The sequence below is a fragment of the Myotis daubentonii genome, chromosome 16 (assembly GCF_963259705.1).
Source record: "Myotis daubentonii chromosome 16, mMyoDau2.1, whole genome shotgun sequence".
Lineage (NCBI taxonomy): Eukaryota > Metazoa > Chordata > Mammalia > Chiroptera > Vespertilionidae > Myotis > Myotis daubentonii.
The window spans coordinates 48003224-48024877 of NC_081855.1; the positions used below are offsets into that span (position 1 = coordinate 48003224).

General features: G+C 36.4%; 1 protein-coding gene across 3 annotated transcripts in view; it reads right to left on the reverse strand.

Annotated features, from left to right (window-relative positions):
* NPEPPS (aminopeptidase puromycin sensitive) overlaps positions 1–21654 on the reverse strand; it is a 68280-nt gene that overhangs the window by 44839 nt on the left and 1787 nt on the right. For all 3 annotated transcript variants that reach the window (XM_059670781.1, XM_059670782.1, XM_059670783.1), the window contains exon 2: positions 11493–11577. In XM_059670781.1, the coding sequence (XP_059526764.1) occupies positions 11493–11577 (85 nt within the window). The remainder of the gene's footprint in view (positions 1–11492; positions 11578–21654) is intronic.

The following is a 21654-nucleotide window of genomic DNA, read 5'->3' on the forward strand; positions in this document are numbered from 1 at the left end:
TTCTAATATCATTATAGTTCAAATATGTTTATAAAGCCAAAATCTTTACAAAACCAAAAAGAAAATATAATTTCAGACTTTAAAAGAACTTTAATAAATTACTCATTTTATAGATGAAGAAAATGAAGTAAAATTCATTCTACTACCATATGCTAGCTCCTAAATTTGAACAGAAACTCAAGAACTGGCACATACACAATACTGATGAACTCTCTACTGAAACAATGACTTTTGCTGGCAAAAACTAGATCTTAACCTATAGGAAAGCCAAGAATCAACTTAACACTTAAGATCAAGCATGTCAAACTCATGGCCTACAGACCACATGCGGCCGGCCCACAATGAGTATTTTTGCGGCCCAGCCAATATAACGGTATGTAAGAAACGTTTTAATAAAAATTTCGTAACTTAATTTTTACAATATCTTGTTATACATAATTATTAATAACGAACTACAACGTTCGCTAATGACTGATTGCTATAATCATGTTGCATTCATTTCCCTTACACGCCGGCGCACCATTTCTCTCCACTAATACTAGCAGCAAATATTTTAGCTGCCGATGACCACGTCATTAGTCTTGTACTGACTTGTTTGGTGTGCGCAATAGAAAATATTTCGCTTTCGGAGAACAAGAAAAATAGGTTTATTTGCATTACACTTATTAATTTGTGCAGTTATTCAGTGTCCGGTAAGTTAATGTTCAAAAATATTAATTTTTAATATGTTCTATTATTTTATGTTAACAATTACTCATTTATTTCAGCCCTTTGTATTCAGCATGTCTCTATCAAAATAGATCTACATTTCTATGAAAATTGAAGCTTTTGTTTTTTTGTGGTCCACGTAAACTTAAACCTTGTTTATTTGACCCATGTTAGCCTTTGAGTTTGACATGCTTGCTTAAGAATGTAGAAAAAGCCCTAACTGGTTTGGCTCAGTGGATAGAGCATCAGCCTGCGGACTGAAGGGTCCCAGGTTCGGTTCTGGTCAAGGGCATGTACCTTGGTTGTGGGCACATCCCCAGTAGGTGGTGTGCAGGAGGCAGCTGATCGATGTTTCTACCTCTCTATCCCTCTCCCTTTCTGAATCTCTATCCCTCTCCATTCCTCTCTGTAAAAAATTAATAAAATATATTTTTTAAAAAGAATATACAAAAAAGCTTCAAACTGGTAAGAAATGAAAATGGAAAAACAAAAGAATAGCAGTTTTAAAATTGAAACAATCAAATATTGTATTGCTAGGTTCCATTAATGTACACATCAACTATATTATATTACATGTGTACAAAAAAGAGTAAAATTTCCTCCAAAATTTTCTCTTATAAAAGAGAGAGTAGCCATGTATTTGAATTTTTTAAAAGTCTCATATATTATCGGATACTCTTCTAATTACTTTACACTGAAAAATGTACTACTCTGCAAATATACATTAGAGTTTGAAATAACCTTGGTCAACATAGTTTTGGATATTCTGTAAATATCTACCATTCATCCAGTAGCTCTGGGCAAAAATATGGAATCATCCTAACTGCCTTCCTCCATGTGTGTCTATCTGTCTCTCATACCATACATCCAATATGCAGATTCAATAGCCTATAACTTTAAGCCCAGACTATTTAATGCCTCCACCACTACAGCCCCAGTCCAATATACCATTATTTCTCTCCTAGACCACTACACAATAGCATCCTAACTGTTTCTATTCTTGCTGCCTTATAGTCTATTCTTCTTCACACATCAGCCAGAGTAATGAGAGATCAAAGCCTCTAATAGAGTCCCAAAATATTCAGCATGAAAGGCTCAGTCTGTTTGAAGTTGACAATTATTTGTTAGAGACAACAAAAAAAAGCACTCACCATTAAAGAAAAAATTTGATAGATCAGATTTAATTAATATTTAAAACTTGTGATTATTAAAATACACTGTTAAGAAAATGAATAGGCAAATCATGTGCATGTATTTTTTTTTGTCATCTATATGACAAAGAACTTGTATCCAGAGATACATAAACACTTCTACAACTCAATGATAAAAAAAAAACACACAACAGCAACTAAATTAAAACATAGGCAGAAACCTAAACAATTTCATAATGGAAAATACATGAATTTTGCCAAATTTCATTGGGGGGGTTACTTTTGACACAACTTATAGGTATACCACTCTCACTGGTGCACAAAAGATGTCCTATGTACTGTTTATAATTGCCAAAAAAGTGAGGGATAACCAAGATGTGTAATATTAAGAAATGGCTTAGTAAAATGATATATCTATACAAAGGATTACTAGGCTTTTATGAGACATATCTACATATACTTCCTTAAAAGATGTACACCAGATTAAGTTAAAAAAGCAAGTTGAAAACATTATATATATTATAATCTCACTTCTGTAATTAAAGAAAAGATTGTGTGTATAAAAGAATTCCTATAAAATTATTAATATGGTTACTTCTAGAAGTGGAGGAGTAGGTGATACAATAAAGAAAAGAAAGAAGAGGACTTTCACATCTTATATTCTATATTGTTTTATTTTATTACAACATGTATGTATTTCTTTTATAATTTTAAAATATAAGCAAAACAATATATTAAATATAATTTAATGATGATAACCTATAATTGTTTTATAATTGTTCGCATTTTTTAAATATATTTTATTGGTTTTTACAGAGAGGAAGGACAAGGGATAGAGAGTTAGAAACATCGATGAGAGAGAAACATCAATCAGCTCCCTCCTGCACACCTCCTACTGGGGATGTACCCGTAACCAAGGTACATGCCCTTGACCAGAATCGAACCTGGGACCCTTCAGTCTGCAGGCCAATGCTCTATCCACTGAGCCAAACCAGTCGGGGCAATTGTTCACATTTTAAAAGTTATTTCTGTGCAATGTTTACAAAAGTATTTTAAACTTTAATAGCAATCTTAAGATCATCTTAATATTTGCTAATGATAATTTGTATATGGATTAAGGCCAATAACCTTTGAACCTACAAGTAGCTGCAAGAAATATCACTTGCTATAGTTCTCATAATGAATATGTTTCACATTTTAAAATGATGCATAGCCGAAACCGGTTTGGCTCAGTGGATAGAGCGTCGGCTTGCGGACTGAAAGGTCCCAGGTTCGATTCCGGTCAAGGGCATGTACCTGGGTTGCAGGCACATCCCCAGTAGGAGATGTGCAGGAGGCAGCTGATCGGTGTTTCTCTCTCATCGATGTTTCTAACTCTCTATCTCTCTCCCTTCCTCTCTGTAAAAAATCAATAAAATATATTAAAAATAAAAAAATTAAAAAAAATAAAATGATGCATAGACTTTCGCTTTGGCTGTGACAGCTTAGCTGGTGTCAGAAAAGCTATAAAAACAGGGTCAAAATGTTTTAAGTGTTTGCGAATCACACAAAAATTCGCTCTATATTCACAGGCTCTTTATTCATTTGTTGAATGTATTTATTGACTTCTAAGTAGAACATAGAGGCCAATAAAGAAAGAAGAGTCATAAAGTTTACAGCAGTCTTACTGGGCTGAGGAGAGAAAAACTGGAATTAAGGACTACCAAAGCAGCCAGAATTCAAGGCCAAGATCTCAGAAAAGTGGAATAACAGATAAAGTTTAATATTCTTCACTCAATTTCCCCTCAAGACATCTGCTAGATTTAAGCAGTTTTATAATGGTATGGAACTAAAAATTAGATTTCAGGGCCTAAAAAGTAAGGGAAAACCTTAGTAAAGATTCCTGACAGGGCTACAAACCAGCAATAAGAGCAAATTGACAGGAAAAAAGCAAACTTAACTGGATCAAGATGATCTCACTTAGTGAAACACTGAAAGCTTTTCCCCTATGATCCAGAACAAGATAAGAATGCCTGTTTTTGTCAATTCTACTCAATATAGTACTAGAGGTTCTATAGCCAGACTAATTAAGCAAGAAAAGGAAATAAAAGACATCCAAACTGAAAAGGAAAAAATATCTCTGTTCACAGACAAAATAATCTTATATGTAGAAAATCCTAAAAAGTTCCACAAAATAAAAACAAAACAACAAAAAACCAAACAACTATAAGAGTTAATAAACAAACTCAGCAAAGTTATAGAATACAAAATCACCATTTAAAAAAAATCAGCTGCATTTCTATACACTAATGATGAACAATCTCAAAGGAATTTAACAAAACCATTCCAATAGTATAAAAAAGATATAATACTTAAGAACAAATTTAATCAAGGAAGTGAAAGACCTACACACTGAAAATTACAAAACACTGCTGAGAGAAATTAAAGGATACAAATTGCCCTGGACTGGTGGCTCCATTGGTTGGAGCACTGCATCGTACACCAAAGGTTGTAGGTTTGATTTCCAGTCAGGGCACGTACAGGAGGCAACAGATCAATGTTTCTCTCTCTCTCCCCAACCCCCCTCTAAAAATCAATAAAAACATAACTCCCCTCTAAAAATCAATAAAAACATATCCTCAGTGAGGATTTTTTAAAAAGATACAAATAAATGGAAGGACATCTTCCATTCATGGACTTAGAAGACTTAATATTGTTAAGGTGTCCATAATATCCAAAGTGATCTACAGATTCAATGCAGTCCCTCTCAGAAGCCCAACAGTGTTTTTTGTAGAAATTTAAAAATCCATCCAAAAATTCATATGGAATCTCAAAGGACCCCAAAGAGCCAAAACAATCTTGAAAAAAGAACAAAGTTGAAGTCTCACATTTCCTGATTACACAGCTATAGTAATGAGAGGGAGGGAGGGAGGGAGGGAGGGAGGGAGGGAGGGAGGGAGGGAGGGAAAGTATAGTACTAGCATAAAGACAGATACAGACCAATGGAGTAGAACAGAGAGCCCCAAAATGAACTCTTCCATATATGGTCAAATGATTTTCAATGAGGGTGCTAAGACCATTCAATGGGGGAAAAACAGTGTTGAGAAAACTGAATATACACATGCAAAAAAATGAATTTGGACCTTTTATATCATACTAGTGGCCCGGTGCACGAAATTCATGCACGGGGGATGGGAGGGGGCCCCTCAGCCCAGCCTGCACCCTCTCCAATCTGGAACCCCTCGGGGGATGTCCGACTGCCTCTCACAATCTGGGACCGCTGGCTTCTAACCGCTTGCCTGCCTGCCTGCCTGATTGCCCCTAACCACCTCTGCCTGCCTGCCTGATTGCCCCTAATTGCTCCCCTACCGGCCTGATCACCCCTAACTGCCTCTGCCTCGCCCCATACCTGGGACCCAGGATTCCCTCCTCTAGCCAGTTGCAGGCACCCAGGACCTGGGCTACCCTCCCTCTGGCCGGCCACAGGCACCCGGGCCACAGGGGATCATGGGCGGGCAGCTTGTCCCTCTCCTGGGCCGCAGCCTGGCTGGTCCCCATTCCTCTCTCGCAAGCTCATTTGTGCTTGGCTGGTCCCCATTCCTCTCTCCCCAATGTCTGAGCCGTTACCACATGAGGGCGTGATGACCATTTGCATATTAGCTCTTTATTATATAGGATAGAAATTTTAACCAGATTCAGATATGGCAGGAATAGGATCAATATGCTAAGGGCTTTAATGAAAAAAAGATATAATTCAAGAACTGGTAAATAATATAAACAAAACGATGGAAATTCTAAGAAAGAATAAAAAAGAATGGCAGAGTGCAGCCAGTGTGGCTCAGTTGATTGAGCATCATTCCATGCACTAGAAGGTCACTGGTTTGATTCCTGGTCAAGGCACATGCCCCAGTAAGGGGCATGAGGGAGGTAGCCAATCAATGTTTTTATCTCTCACTCCCTCTCTCTTCCTCTCTATGAAATCAATAAAAAAAACAAAAAGAAACACACAACACACCATATATTTTTTTAAATGGTAGAGATAAAAAATACTGTAATAGAAATGAAGAATGCCTTTGAGGAGCTCATTATTAGACTGGACACAGCTGAGGGAAGAATTTGAGCTTCAGGACATGATTACAGAAATTTCCAAAACTGAAAAACAAAGAGGAAAAAAAGACCGGGGAAAAAATAACCAAGAATAATGGGAAAACTACAAAAGATAAAGCATACCCACAATGGGAATACCAGAAGAAGAAAGAGATAAAGGGACAGAAGCACTAATGACTGACAATTTCCTCAAATTAACGTCAGACAACAAACTACAACTACAGGAAGCTCAGAAAAGACCAAACAGGATAAATGTAAGAAAACAAACAAACAAACAAACAAAACACCTAGGCATATCATATCCAAACATTAGGAAGTCAATGATAAAGAAAAAAAATCTTGAAAGAAGCTAGAGGAAAAAGCACCTTACCAATAGAAAAGCAAGATAAGAATTACATTAGACTTCTCTTTTAGAAATTATGCTAGCAAGAAGAGAGTGGAGTGAAATATTTAAAGTGTTGAGAAAGAAAAAACACTAATCTAGAATTCTGTACCCTTCAAAATTATCCTTCGAAAGTGAAAGAGAGCCCAGCTGCAGTGGCTCAGTGGTTGAGCGTCAACCTATGAACCAGGAGGTCATGGTTCAATTCCCAGTCAAGGCATATGCCCAGGTTGCAGGCTTGATCCCCAGTGTGGGGCGTGCAGGAGGCAGCCAATCAATGATTCTCTCTCATCAATTGATGTTTCTCTCTCTCCCTCTCCCTTCATCTCTGAAATCAATAAAAATATATTTTTTAAAAAGTTGAATGTATTTATATGAGATACGTACTCTCCAGCTTCTGTCCCAACATTCTTACTTTCCTACATCCAGCCCAATTCATTCAATTTTGTTATTTGCTTAACCCCAAGGGTAACTTTGGTTTGAGGCCCCTACCATATATCATTATTTTTATTATTAAAGTTATACTTGGAGCCCTAGCCAGTTTGGCTTAAAGGATAGAGTGTTGGCCTCTGGACTGAAGGGTCCCGGGTTCAATTCCAGCAGGGAACATACCCGAGTTGCAGTCTTGATCCCCAGTGAGGGGCATGTAGGAGGCAGCTGATCAATGGTTCTCTCTCATCATTGATGTTTCTATCTCTCTCTCCCTCTTCCTTCCTCTCTGAATTCAATAAAATATATATATTTTTTTAAGTTATACTTGGATTTCCTTTACATAAAATTTCTGTATGAAATTCTATATATTTCAATACATTTGTATTAGAAATTTTCTCTTCTCTTTCAAGCTTCCTGATTTGAGGGTTAGTGCTTAACTAGGTGAATATGTATTTTCAGAATGATACAGCAACTTTATTGCAAAAGAGATGGTGGTTTATTAATGTTATTATTAATGCACACATAATTATATGACAGAATATTTATTACTAATAGCTAAACAAAAGCTGATGATCAAGTGTCAGGAACCTTTCCTTTTTTTCAAGTTAATAGTTTGAAATTATTCATGTTTGGCAATATTTCTTCTGACTAAGCTGTTTTATCCTTTTATTAAACACATACATGTACATATGCACACACTAAAAACTACAATCATACTTGAAGAATAAACATACTAAAGTTTGCATGCCTTATATGGATAAATCAAAGTGATGCTGGTGGATCTGAAACTACATATTATAATCTTATATGAAATATTATGTCACTGATGAAAAAGTTTTTTTCTTACAAACATATACCTGGCAGAGTATAGTGAGGGAAACATTGATACAAATCTTTTAAGCAATCATTTTCTATGTGGCTATGCCCAAGCCATGTATTAATGATAAATTAAAAGATTCTTTACCTGTCAGGACCTGAGTTCAGGCACTCAAAAGTTTCGTATTCCTTTTGCAGAAGCTGATGACAATACTAATCCCTGCACTGTGTAGGGAGGTGCACTCCTTGCACTGGCTTAAGTGCTAGTGATTTCACCAACCCTTGAAGTGCAGAACAGTAAAAAAACAGTTTTCAGCCGTTTTTCTTACTGATTTCTCATTTTTAAATTATTACAAAGTAAGATCTCAGATAGATTTTAAAATAAATTAGTTCTGTTTTATAAAAGGCAGTGCCTTAGTTTAAAGAAACACATGCCAATGCCTTCAAATAACTTTCTAATTTTGCCTTAAAGCGCCAAGATTTGGTGGCTACAAATATGTAAATCGGTCTTGCAGAAGGCACCCAACAGTATTAATAGGTAAAAATAAAAAATGTTGCCCTGGCTGGCATAGCCAGTGGTTAGAGTGTTGACCTGCATAGCAAAAGGTCTCGGGTCCGATTCCCAGTCAAGGGCATGCACCTGGGTTGCAGGTTCGACACCCCCATTGGGGCACATGTGGGAGGCAACCAATCTATTTGTCTCTCTCACATTGATGTTTTTCTTTCTCTCTACCCTCCCCTCCCAGCCTCCATTCCACTCTCTGAAAATCAGTGGAAAAAATACCCTTGGGTGAGGATTAAAAAAAAAAAAAAAAAAAAGCTACTATGTCCAAGGGCAAAATTAAGCTATATAAGATATATATATTATTACAAAGAAAGATCTCAGATATATATGAATGAAAGGCCAAATCTCTTTGTTTCTGACTGAAACCCTAAAGTGCCAAATTCATACAACTTCTCATTCTCTTATACTCCAAAATAAAATGGGTTTACACACAACTCCAGGATTTTCTGTTGCTATAGGAGAAATGTACCTTAGCTAGTTCTAAAGAAAATATTTTATGTATCTAAAAAAATTAATTATTTTATATGAATTCTCTCCAAATCCTCTTCACTTCCTCTAAATTTTCATTTCTTTCCTGACCCTCTTACTGAGAACATTAACACTACTTCCTTGAGGTTCAGGTCATTATGAGTTTGGCGCCATGCAGTTATACATTTTCAAAACATTTAAGTTCTCGGATTCTTACCTGACAATTTAGTAGAGGAAGATAAAAAACAAACCTGAGGCCTAGCTGGTTTGGCTCAGTGGACAGAGCGTTGGCCTGCGGCCTGAAGGGTCCCGGGTTCGATTTTGGTCAAGGGCACATACCCGGGTTGTAGGTCCGATCCCCAGTGAGGGGCATGCAGGAGGCAACTGATCAATGATTCTCTCTCATCATCGATGTTTCTATCTTTCTGTCCCTCTCCCTTCCTCTCTGAAATCAATAAAAATATATTAAAAAAAACAAAAACCTGAGCTGAAGCCATGCCAATTGAATGGTGCATATTTCTTTTACTATCTCTACCTAAATATACTGGACACCATTTTAAAACCCTACATTGAATTTAAATCTTCTCTACCTACAACAAAGAAAGCTTGCCTTGATATTCTTGGCTAATGTGCTTCCTTTTTTCTTCAGTTAAGAAATTAAATAATCTCTCTTCCATTCACCAAACAACATTTTAAAGTAGGCATGCATTCAAAGTCCATTTTTTTAAAATATATTTTTTATTAATTTTTTACAGAGAGGAAGGGAGAGGGATAGAGAGTTAGAAACATCGATGAGAGAGAAACATCAATCAGCTGCCTCCTGCACACTCCCTACTGGGTATGTGCCCGCAACCAAGGTACATGCCCTTGACCAGAATTGAACCTGGGTCCCTTGAGTCCATAGGCTGACGCTCTATCCACTGAGCCAAACCAGTCAGGGCCAAAGTCCATTTGAAGGAACTGTTCCTCTAACTTAAAATCACAGCAGTTTGATTTAATTTACAATCAATTGAACATAAGTATTTCTTGGCAATAATATGCTCAACTGCTACATACTTTTGTCTTTCTATGTATAAGATAATTTAAGAAAAATTCATGAAATAAATATTGGCAAGCCCGGCTGGTGTGGCTCAGTGGTTGAGCGTTGACCTATGAACCAGGAGGTCACAGTTTGATTCCCAGTCAGGGCACATGCCCAGGTTGTGGGCTCAATCCCCAGTATGGGGCATGCAGGAGGCAGCTGATCAATGATTCTCTCTCATCATTGATGTTTCTATCTCTCTGTCCCTCTCCCTTCCTCTCTGAAATCTATAAAATAAATAAATATATATATATATAGGAAAATGATTAACTTGGTGTGTTTCTAAATTATTTAAAATATGTATATATAAATATATGTAAATATATATGTGTGTATATGTATGTGTATATATATATATATATATATATATATATATATATATATATATATATTGCCAAGCCTTAAAATGTTACTTTTATGCTTCTTTTCAGTATAATGTAAAGGAGAGGGAAACCAGCAATGCAAAATGTAAATTAAAAGGTCAAATTTCTAACTTATTTTATTCCAAATGAAAAGACTTTCTAAGAGGAAGTCTTAGAGTAGTAGAAACTAACCAATCATTTTGACAAGGAATGTCAAGGTGAAGTAAAAATTAAAAGCAATTCAGCTCCAATATTAACATACCTTTGAGTTTATGCCAAACTGGATAACTTTAAAATATGCAGCTTATGTAGAAATAAGTTCATGCCAAAACTGATTACTAAATTTACTCTTTATTGTAATTACAAGATTAAAATAGTTCTCATTTTAAAGATGTTCATTGAATTTCTGCACATTCTATGCCAAGTTTCTTTTAATCTATTATTCCCCTGTAAGTCCATCATTTAGCTTCTAACCTTCATATTTGATTTCATAAAGCAAAAGTTTTTCTCTGTTATGAGTAAGACTTCTCTCAATTTTAATCTATAGTTCAAGAGGAAAAACACTTTTAGGAAAACCACATATGAACTAAGCCCACTTGATGAACCTTTCATGTTCAAATTGCTTAATTTTTAAAATAACTCTTCAGTTTTTTAAGCATGGTATTATATTCATTTTGATTTAAAGTGATTTATCAGAGTCACAAAATAAGTTAATGTCTGAAGTAGAATTAAAATTGTGACATTTCTGTTATCTCATAGTACAGTCAGATTACACTATTCAAATATTTCCCATGAATATCTTAAGAATTTTCCTATTTCTAAAGTAAAGCGGATAGCTTAACATAATGTATATTTACACATGCACACAAAAGCACACACAAATACCGGGCTAGGCAAAAGTAGGTTTATAGTTGTTTGTATAAAAAATAAACAATCTATATATATAAAAGGCTAAGCGACTGGCCGACCGGACAACTGGCCGGTAGGTATGATGTACACTGACTACCAGGGGGCAGACAGCAACTTTGCAGCATGCCCTCTCGCACTCCAGGACCCCTTGGGGGATGTTGGACTGCCGGTTTCCGCCAATCCCTGCAGGCCAGGCCAAGGGACCCCACCTGCTGGAGGGACCCTGCTCATTCCGCAGATGCCCTTCGAGCCCCAGCGCCACCCCAGGTGTGGCTGGCCAGGGAGGGACCGTGGGAGGTTGGATCCAGGGTGTGTCCAGCCCGTCTCGCCCAGTCCCGCCCCACCGGCCACCTTCTAATTAATTTCCTTTCAATGTGCACAAATCCGTGTACCCGGCCTCTAGTAATTAATAAAGAACACAAGAATAAACTCTTTCATGTACTCAACTATAAATACCTACTTTTGTCCCACTCTGTACATATCATACGCACACAAATAGGAACAGCAAATTAAAATGAAAAACAGCTCTTACCTTCATCTCCCTCTGGTACATATGAAGCTGTAATAATGTCAATATCAGCACAATTCATCACAATCTGATTGGTTGCCTGCCTCACCTAAGGGGAAAGAAAAACCAGCATTGTCAGAAATAGCTTGATTAATATTTTTATCTTCAGCTTGGCCTACAATATGTTGCAAACTTTTAATTTTTTAAAAATATATGTTTATTGATTTCAGAGAAGAGAGGGAGAAAGAGATAGAAACATCAATAATGAGAATCACTGATTGGCTGCCTCCTGCACACCCCCTACTGGGGATGGAGCCCGGAACCCGGGCATGTGCCCTTGATCAGAATTGAACCTGGGACCTTTCAGTCTGCTGGCTGATGCTCTATCCACTGAGCCAAACCAATTAGGAAGAGGCATACTTTCTGAAACCCAGACTCACTAAAACTTAAACTATTTATGCATCAATGATAGAAATAAATGACTAGTTTTAAGGAATCCAAAGCAATTCATATTATATTAAAAGCAATAACAAATATATAAGTATTTCACAGAATTTAAACATCTGACCAGTTAGCTAACTTAATTAATCTTCTTAAATTTAAAAATTTTTTTTAATTAGAAAACATTTCTTATATGTTGCAATTAATTCTGTGTTATATAACCCTTGAAACCCATCATGAGACCTTTTATAAGGACGGAGGAAGAAAGCTAGTATCATAAACTATGTCAGAACTTCATAAAACACTCTTTAAATTTTTATTTTCCCAAAGAAACATTTTGGATATAATAGACATTAATGACGCTCCACCAAGACTAAATAAAGTTTTATTTTGGGCTTTGTCTCACTTGCTTCAGATCCAAAAAAGAAATGAAATATAGAAATAATAAAAGCCCTTTCCTCTCTTCCTCATTCCCTCTTAACCACTATCCTGAGACCACTACATGTATAAAAATCAGCAGTTTTTAATTTTATATAAATGCTATCAAATTGTGTATATATAATTTTATTCAACCTTTTTTTTCTTTTTTTATATATATTGTTATTGATTTCAGAGAGGAAGGCAGAAGGAGAGAAAGATAGAAACATCATTGATGAGAGGGAATCACCTATAGGCTGCCTCCTGCACACCCCGCACTGGGGATCAAGCCAGCAACCCAGGCATGTGTGCCCTTGACCAGAATCGAACCTGGGACCATTCAGTCCACAGGCTGATGCTCTATCCTCTGAGCCAAACTGGCTAGGGCACAACCTGTTTTTTTCACTTAACATTGTTTCTGAGATGAGTAAATGCTGATAAATTTATATCTAATCCATTCATTTTAACTCCTGCATAGTATTCCACTTTATAAATAAATCAGCCCTAACCGGTTTGGCTCAGTGGATAGAGCATCGGCCTGCGGACTGAAAGGTCCCAGGTTCGATTCAGGTCAAGGGCATGTACCTTGGTTGCAGGCACATCTCCAGTGGCGGGTGTGCGGGAGGCAGCTGGTTGATGTTTCTCTCTCATCGATGTTTCTAACTCTCTATCCCTCTCCCTTCTTCTCTGTAAAAAATCAATAAAATACATATATTTAAATAAATAAATAAATAAATAAATCAGTTATTTATCCATTTCCTTCCTTAGGGAAGTTCGACTGAACGACTGAACTGGTCAACTGGTTGCTATGATGCGCACTGACCACCAGGGGGAACATGCTCAACACAGGAACTGCACCCTGGCAGTCAGTGCGTTCCCACAGCCAACCTCCTGTGGTCCCTCCTCCCAGCTGGCCAACCTCTCACGGTCCCTCCCCCCAGTAGGCCAGCCCCAATCAGCCCAGATCAGAGCAGCCGGCCAACCTCCCGCCCCACAGCCCCTCCCCCCAGCTGGCCAACCTCCCACGGCCCCCCACTGGCCCTGATTGTCCCCATTGCCCACCAGGCCGAGGGACCCCACCTGTGCACAAATTCATGCACTGGGCCTCTAGTACTGTAATAGTTATTTTAAATAGTACTATAATAAATATCTTGATGCCGAAACCGGTTTGGCTCAGTGGATAGAGCATCGGCCTGCGGACTGAAGGGTCCCAGGTTCGATTCCAGTCGGGGGCATGTGCCTGGGTTGTGGGCACATCCCCAGTAGGAGATGTGCAGGAGGTGGCTGATCGATGTTTCTCTCTCATTGATGTTTCTGACTATCTCTCTCCCTTCCTCTCTGTAAAAAATCAATAAAATATATTTTAAAAAAAAATAAAATAAATAAATAAATAAATAAATAGATAGATAAATATCTGATCCATGTTTTCTTGTGCACACATTTTTTTTTTTTACCAAGAATTGCCAAATTATCCTTCAAAGCAGTCGCAACTGACACTCCCAGGAGCAAAGAATAAAGAAATCCCACTTTCAGCATCCTCCAAAAAAACTTTAAAATTATTGACAATCTGATAAGTATTAAATGGATTCCATTGTTGTTTTAATTAGAATTTCCCTGATTACTAGTAACTTGGTTACTAAGCATTTTTTTGCCATTAAGTTTTTTTTAATATATATTTTTTATTGATTTCAGAGAGAAAGGGAGAGGGTGAGAGATATAAACATCAATAATGAGAGAGAGCCGAAACCGGTTTGGCTCAGTGGATAGAGTGTCGGCCTGCGGACTGAAAGGTCCCAGGTTCGATTCCGGTCAAGGGCATGTACCTGGGTTGCGGGCATATCCCCAGTAGGAGATGTGCAGGAGGCAGCCGATCGATGTTTCGAACTCTCTATCTCTCTCCCTTCCTCTCTGTAAAAAAATCAATAAAATATATTTAAAAAAATAATAATAATAATGAGAGAGAACCACTGATTGGCTGCCTCCTGCACGCCCCCTACTGGGGATGAGGGCACAACCCAGGCATGTGCCCTTGACTGGAATATAACCTGGGACCCTTCAGTCTGCAGACTAAAGCTCTATCCACTGAGCCAAACCAGCTAGGGCTGACATTAAGTTTTTCTTCTGCAAATTGCTTGTTCGTAGCCCTTTCCCATTTTTCAATTTGGTTGTAATCTTGTTTTTATATATTTGTTGCATTAAACAAAATCTCATATTTATTTTCAGACATTTGAATGGTCTAAATCTAAAATAACAAAAATACAGATGCCCTAAATGACAAATGCCTGCAGAGGCCAGCCAAGCAGGTGAATGCAATAGGTCAGATGAAAGGTACACATAAAGGAAAGCTTTGCATAAAGGAGGGGGAAGTAGCCACTTCTTAGAGGCAACTAATTATTGCTGAACTGAAAAGCAGACTTAGTGTTGACAGATCTTCCAATTTTTAAAAAGTCACAAATTCAGATTTTATATATAATCTCTTAATTTTTAATTTGATGACAACTAATTCAAAAATTCAAAAACACAGTGTAGACCAAGCAAAACCTATATGTAGCTCAATAGTGCCCTGAAGAACACTGAATAGACCACAAAACTAGGTAAGGAAACAGGAATAATATAATATCTGTATTAAAAAGCTATACCTAACAGTAATCATTTTACTAACAAACCATACATAAACATGATTGTTTTGAAATATGTTTTTGTTGATTTTAGAGAAAGGGTAAGGGAGAAGAATAGAGTGATAAAAACATGGATCGGCTGCCTCCTGCATACTCCCTACTGGGGATCGAGGCTACAACCCAGGCATGTACCAGTACCTTAACCAGGAATCGAACGGGTAACCTCTTGGTTCATGGGTCGACGCTCAACCACTGAGCCACCCTGACTGAGCAAACATGATTAATTTTAAACTAAAATTATCTGACCTATATTACAAATAGTATGCTATCAAGCCTATAACAGACTGTCAAAATCTCTAATACATATGGCTCATTATATATTTTGGCTCATTAAAAAAAAAAAAAAAAATCCTTCACCCTGGCTGGGTGGCTCAGTTAGTTGGAGCATCCTTCCATATACTAAAAATATGGCGGGTTCTATTTTGGTCAGAGCACATAGCTAAGTTGCAAGTTCAATCCCAGGTTGGAGCACATAAGGGACTCAGCCAACTATGTGTCTCTCTCACATCGATGTTTCTGTCTCTCCCCCTATCCCTGCCACTCTCTCTAAAAATCAATGAAAAAAAAATATCCTCCAGTGAGGATTAACAAAAAAAACTAACAAAAAAACAAACAAAAAATCCTTCTCATAAATCAAATCTCCTTGTTCCTAAACAAAAAATGTCATTTAATAAACATATTTTTTTAAATTTAGTATTATTTCACCAGAATATATTTAAACAGCACTAAAACTTTTATGTCCCAACTGGCCACTTATAGCATTACATTTGAACAACAACAACAAAATCTTTGCCTATTCATAAATATGATTTTTTAAAAATACAGAAACAGAGGAATGAAGCACTTACTGGCTGTTCGCCAAAGGGTAAAATGAATCAAAACCTTCCAGAGTTTGAAGTTTATGCCAACAAAATAATAACAGGAGTTTAGTTATGCATCTTAATCTTTATCTAGGCAACTATATTTTCATCCATCAACATCTACAGTGAATTTAATAGTAGCCAAGCAGTTAATCTACCAATGTCAAGATACCAGTACAACACTACATATGCCAAATGATACCATTTATCTCACTACTATTATAACATTCTGAGGGAAAGTGTGTACTTTGGAAAGACACGGTGCACAACATCCAGTTACAAGTACATTCCAATTCCTCTCATGATTAGAGAAAACCCACTTGTTTATACTAATGAATTAAGCTACTTATTGAACAGCTACTAATTTTTTTTCCCCCAGGAATACTGCCATTTTTGGAAGGATGGGAGTAAAGAAACAAAGGGACAAAAATACTTAATAATGAAACTGAACTCACAATTTTAAAAAATCCGACAGTATATTTGTCTCATATTAGAGATGCACTTAAAAAAACAGGATAATCCATAGAAAGTGCTTGTAGAAGCATTTAGTGCCTGATACATAGTAATCACTGAATAGATATTAAGGCACACACACAAAGACCAAGATTAAATGTGCTCCAATCATAAAGATGTTACTCTGAATATCATCTAACAGCATTCACCTAACAGTTTATAAAGCACCTGATCAGAATGATATAAAATTTAAGAACTAGGTACTGTGATATATATATATATATATATATATATATAGCACTTTGGATATCAGCATATATGTACTGCCCAAGGAAGGTAATTTAAAATATCCATCTAGGGCAGCGGTTCTCAACCTGTGGGTCACGACCCTTTTGGGGGTCGAACGACCCTTTCACAGGGGTCGCCTAAGACCATTGGAAAACACATATATAATTACTTATTGTTTTTGTGATTAATCACTATGCTTTAATTATGTTCAATTTGTAACATGAAAATACATCCTGCATATCAGATATTTACATTACGATTCATAACAGTAGCAAAACTACAGTTATGAAGTAGCAATGAAAATAATTTTATGGTTGGGGGTCACCACACATGAGGAACTGTATTAAAGGGTGACATTAGGAAGGTTGAGAACCACTGATATAGACTTAGGCATATGCTTAAGTAGTTGATTACTACACTAGAACACTGTTCTTTTTAATGCTTTTCCAACAATAGCACTGACCTGATAATTCCATATTTGATTTCTCACATACTCACATCAACTGTTAGTGCATATGACTTGTATGTTCCACTATCAAAATACGTAATAGCCTGGCTGGTGTGGCTCAATGGTTGAGAGTCAACTCATGAATCAGGAGGTCAGGGTTCAATTCCTAGTGAGGGCACATGCCCAGATTGCATGATTAATTCCCGGTGTGTGTGTGTGGGGGGGGGGGGGGGGGACAATTCTCTCTCATCACAGATGTTTCTCTCTCTCCCTCTTCCTTCATTTCTCTGAAATCAATAAAAATCTATTTTTAAAAAATACAGGTAATAATGCAAAGGATTTTCAGTTTTCAAACTTAAAAGAGAGCAAAATGCTAACGTTAGCATATAAAATTGTGTTACTAATAGTATTCTTTGTATCAAACCCAGGGTTTTAAGTCATCTTGGAGTCTCATACAGATAGCACTTCAACTGAACCAAAGCTAAGGAACGGCTCTACTGAAGAGGCAGCTTGACAATTTGTAAGAATTTTACAATGGAAGTGTCCTATAAACTAGGAAGACAGCAATTTGAGACATTTTTTCCCCCTGAATGAGTCTTGACTACAATCATTCAGAAATATACCTTACATGTGCTATAGTAAGACTCAAGAGTTTTTTCTGGTTGCCCAAATCCTGAGATTTTAGTAAAAGGAAATCTTCAGTGTGACAATTCCAAATACCAGTCAATCTGAAGCCTGAGTCACTTTGCACAACAAGCAATTTCATCATTAAAATTTTGTAATAATTGTTGTCTTTGTGGGACAGGGCTATAATTTCTAAAGACAATAAGGAGCAAATAATTAGTAAGCACAAGTTGAGCCAAGTTTTCTAATAAAAAAGACATTGATAGAGCAAGTTGCAGAAAGTCATAATAAGTACCATTAATGTAAAATGTTAAACACACAAAACATTGCTATTTATTGTCTGTGGCTACTTACATACACAATAACACTTTTAAATTATACATAGGGAAATACTCACCTACCTGAAGAAAGAAGTTACCTCTGGGTATGAGTGGAAGAGATGGAAATGGGCTTTAGTGGCATCTGTGACATTTTATTCCCCCCTCCTTCAAAATCATGCACAATCTGAAGCAAATGGGGCCAAATATTAATAACTGCTAAATTGCCCTAACCGGTTTGGCTCAGTGGATAGAGCGTTGGCCTGCGAACTCAAGGGTCCCAGGTTCGATTCCGGCCAAGGGCATGTGTACCTTGGTTGTGGGGACAATCCCCAGTAGGGAGTGTGCAGGAGGCAGCTGATCGATGTTTCTCTCTCATCGATGTTTCTAGCTCTCTATCCCTCTCCCTTCCTCTCTGTAAAAAACCAATAAAATATATATATTTTTTAAAAAATAACTGCTAAATCTAGGTGGTGGGTTACATTTCCATATTTCTAAAATATGTCCTAATTTAAAATAAAAATTTAAAGTGATTACAAAGTGGCCAAATAAACTGAGAACTATATGCATGTATGGTGTTCAACATGAAATCTCCAAGATCTAGAGAACTAATCTCAGTTAACAACAAAACAGCTATTAGAAGACTCAGTACTTTGCCACTGACTCACATACAGATTAGAATAAGACTTAATTTTACAATAAGCGCAGGCTCATTTACTATGTAGCAAAGTTCAGAGAAGTTTCTTAAGTTTCAATTTACTACTTAAAACCACATTTATCCAGGTTGTATTGGCAGTATCAATTATCCAGAACCAGGAAGTTAAAAAAAAAAAAAAAAAGCCTCTATGGAAAGCCAGAATAGTTAATACAAAGTCCATACAACACAGCTTGTACCTTTCACTCAAAGGAGAATCTATCAAACCCTTACTTAGAAATATCTTCTTAAATTCAAACAAGCCTGTTTACCTGGTTACTTAGACCGCTTCAGATCAAGTTCAGTAAAATAAAAGAGGCAAGAAATTTCACAACAGGCAGCAACAAGGCACAATAAGCATCAAAAATAATAGCCTCAGAGTAAGAAAACAAACAAAAAAAAACCTTGAAAGAACAGATATGAAACTAATACATAGTATCATAGTACATGGTTTTGAGTAATCTATGGCTATAAGTATCAATGACAGATGTTCAGAATGATGTCCAGTATTTTAAAAAAGAAAAGAAACAAACCTAGATTATGAGGAAGTATAGAATTTTTAAAAAATAATACATTTTAGAAATATTTTCATCTAATCAGTAAATATTTTTAAAATTCTAAATGCCTCAATGGGTACACTTCATTTATCTAAAAAATTCACTGCAGAATTCACTGCCAGATGATATTAGATAAAGCTTCACATATAAAAATTTCTTAGGTGTTTCTTCATAGATACATTTCAAAAAACATAATAGAAAAAAATCTGAACAAATTCAATTCTTTATCATCAATCTTTCAAATTTAATTTCTTAAGAACATTTAGTGTTCTAGCACAATGCTGGACAAATTATTAATTTTATCATTTTTTTAAGTAATAAAAAATAACCAAAATTACTGCAAATGCTAAATTGGGGCAGAAAATTCCATAACACAGGGATGACAACAACATCCATTTATGTGCCAACTTTCAGTGTTCCAAACAAACTACTATATCTGTAACTCCTGTAAGTGCCAATTTAGTCATCACAAACATGAATATTTTGTTGGCACAGGCCAGGGATTGTCTAGTGTATCCTGACTTCTGGCCTTGAAGGATGATGGTAATTTCCCTGGCACAGGTAAAACATTTCCATAAGAAAAAAAAAACAATCATTGCATAAATACAATTATAACAAAGAATTGTAGCCACTCACATAAACTTGTAACCTATTTCTTAATTATCCCACAAAGCAAGAAAATCAGAATTTGAAATAGTTACAAAAATCCATTGCTCTCAAATATCCTAAAGGGACGAGAAAGGGAATGTTCCATTTCTCCAGGTCAGTGATTTTCAATCTTTTTCATCTCGTGGCACACATAAGCTAATTACTAAAATTCTGCAGCACACCAAAAAAAATATTTTATTTTTATAATCTGACCAAAAAAAAAGAATTCTTTTGATTGATTCAACTGGACAACTATTGTTGTTGTGGTTGTTGTCATTATTTGACAGTCTATAGAAAAAGAGGTCAGTGCCACAACTAAATAGTCAGGTATTGCATGTTTTCAAGATTCTTGTGGCCCAGGTTGAAAATAGCTGCTCTAGGCCCATGATAAACACCTTTTCAAAACCTGCTGAATTAGACCACACTCACTTGTGTACAAGACAACCACTTTTTAAATTATCCACACTGACAATTTCTTCACCTTCCCCAAGAGTCCACACCCCAGGCCAGGTTAAAAATCCACTAAGTTTCTAATATGTAACCTGTACAAATACTCTGGGCTTATCATAAAATTCTGTAACTAAAGCAACCAAGCAACTTGCATACTTTGTGTAATGTGATTCCAACTATTAGGAAACTGACCCAATACCAGTTATAAATCTGGTTTCTAGAGATGTAATTTTGTCCACATTTTAAATTTTCCACTATAAGATACTACCTAATGCCACAATTTATTGCTCCAATCCATGAATTTCAAAAAACATTAACATCTGCTTTTTACTACTAATGTAACTTTTTACTAATGTTAATTCCTCTTTACACTTCCAAAGGTGGCAATTCATACAATTAAGGAGTCCAACTGTCCTTTAATAAACACCTGTTAGAATTCACTATATATTGAAATGCCATCTTTCATGTGTTGCACCTAGCCTGAAAAGGATTTCTGAAAAGAAACAATTTGAAAAGTTCATGTTACGCCTGACCGGTTTGGCTCAGTGGATAGAGCGTCGGCCTGCGGACTGAAGGGTCCAGGGTTTGATTCCCGTCAAGGGCATGTACCTTGGTTGCGGGCACATCCCCAGTGGGGAGTGTGCAGGAGGCAACTGATCGATGTTTCTCTCTCATCGATGTTTCTAGCTCTCTATCCCTCTCCCTTCCTCTCTGTAAAAAATCAATAAATATATATTAAAAAAAAAAAAGAAAAGTTCATGTTACCAAAAAAATTCACATATTTCCTTGTATCAAATTGACAAGTCCCTGCTAATATCTAACACATTACTATGTGCTCCCTTAATGACCCAAACCAATCTTTTAAGTATTTCTCATCTTTTTCGAAAAATAGAAGAGGAATAAGAAGTACATCACTGCTTGTTGTTCTATACTAATACTTAAGTAAAACTGTCACTTCCTAACAAAACAATAATTTAAAATCTTTCTTGACAATTTTTTTCTGAAAATTTCCCCTAATATACATTCCTCTCAGAATTATGAACCTATTATGCCAGCTAATGTGGTAAAAAAAACAAATAATGTTTTTAAATGTTAGTCTTTTCACATAATGCGAACTCATTCATCACTAGGTCCTTCCTTTGCCAAGTCACAAGACACGCTACTGTTTACAATCCCTCCCATCTGCCCCCTGCCAATATATATCAAACACTCTAGTCACTTGGTTTAAACAAACATCGTTTTCCAAATAACCCTTTCAAATCCCAATTTAAACCCAAGATGCATTCATTCTGATTCATACTCTGAATGGAA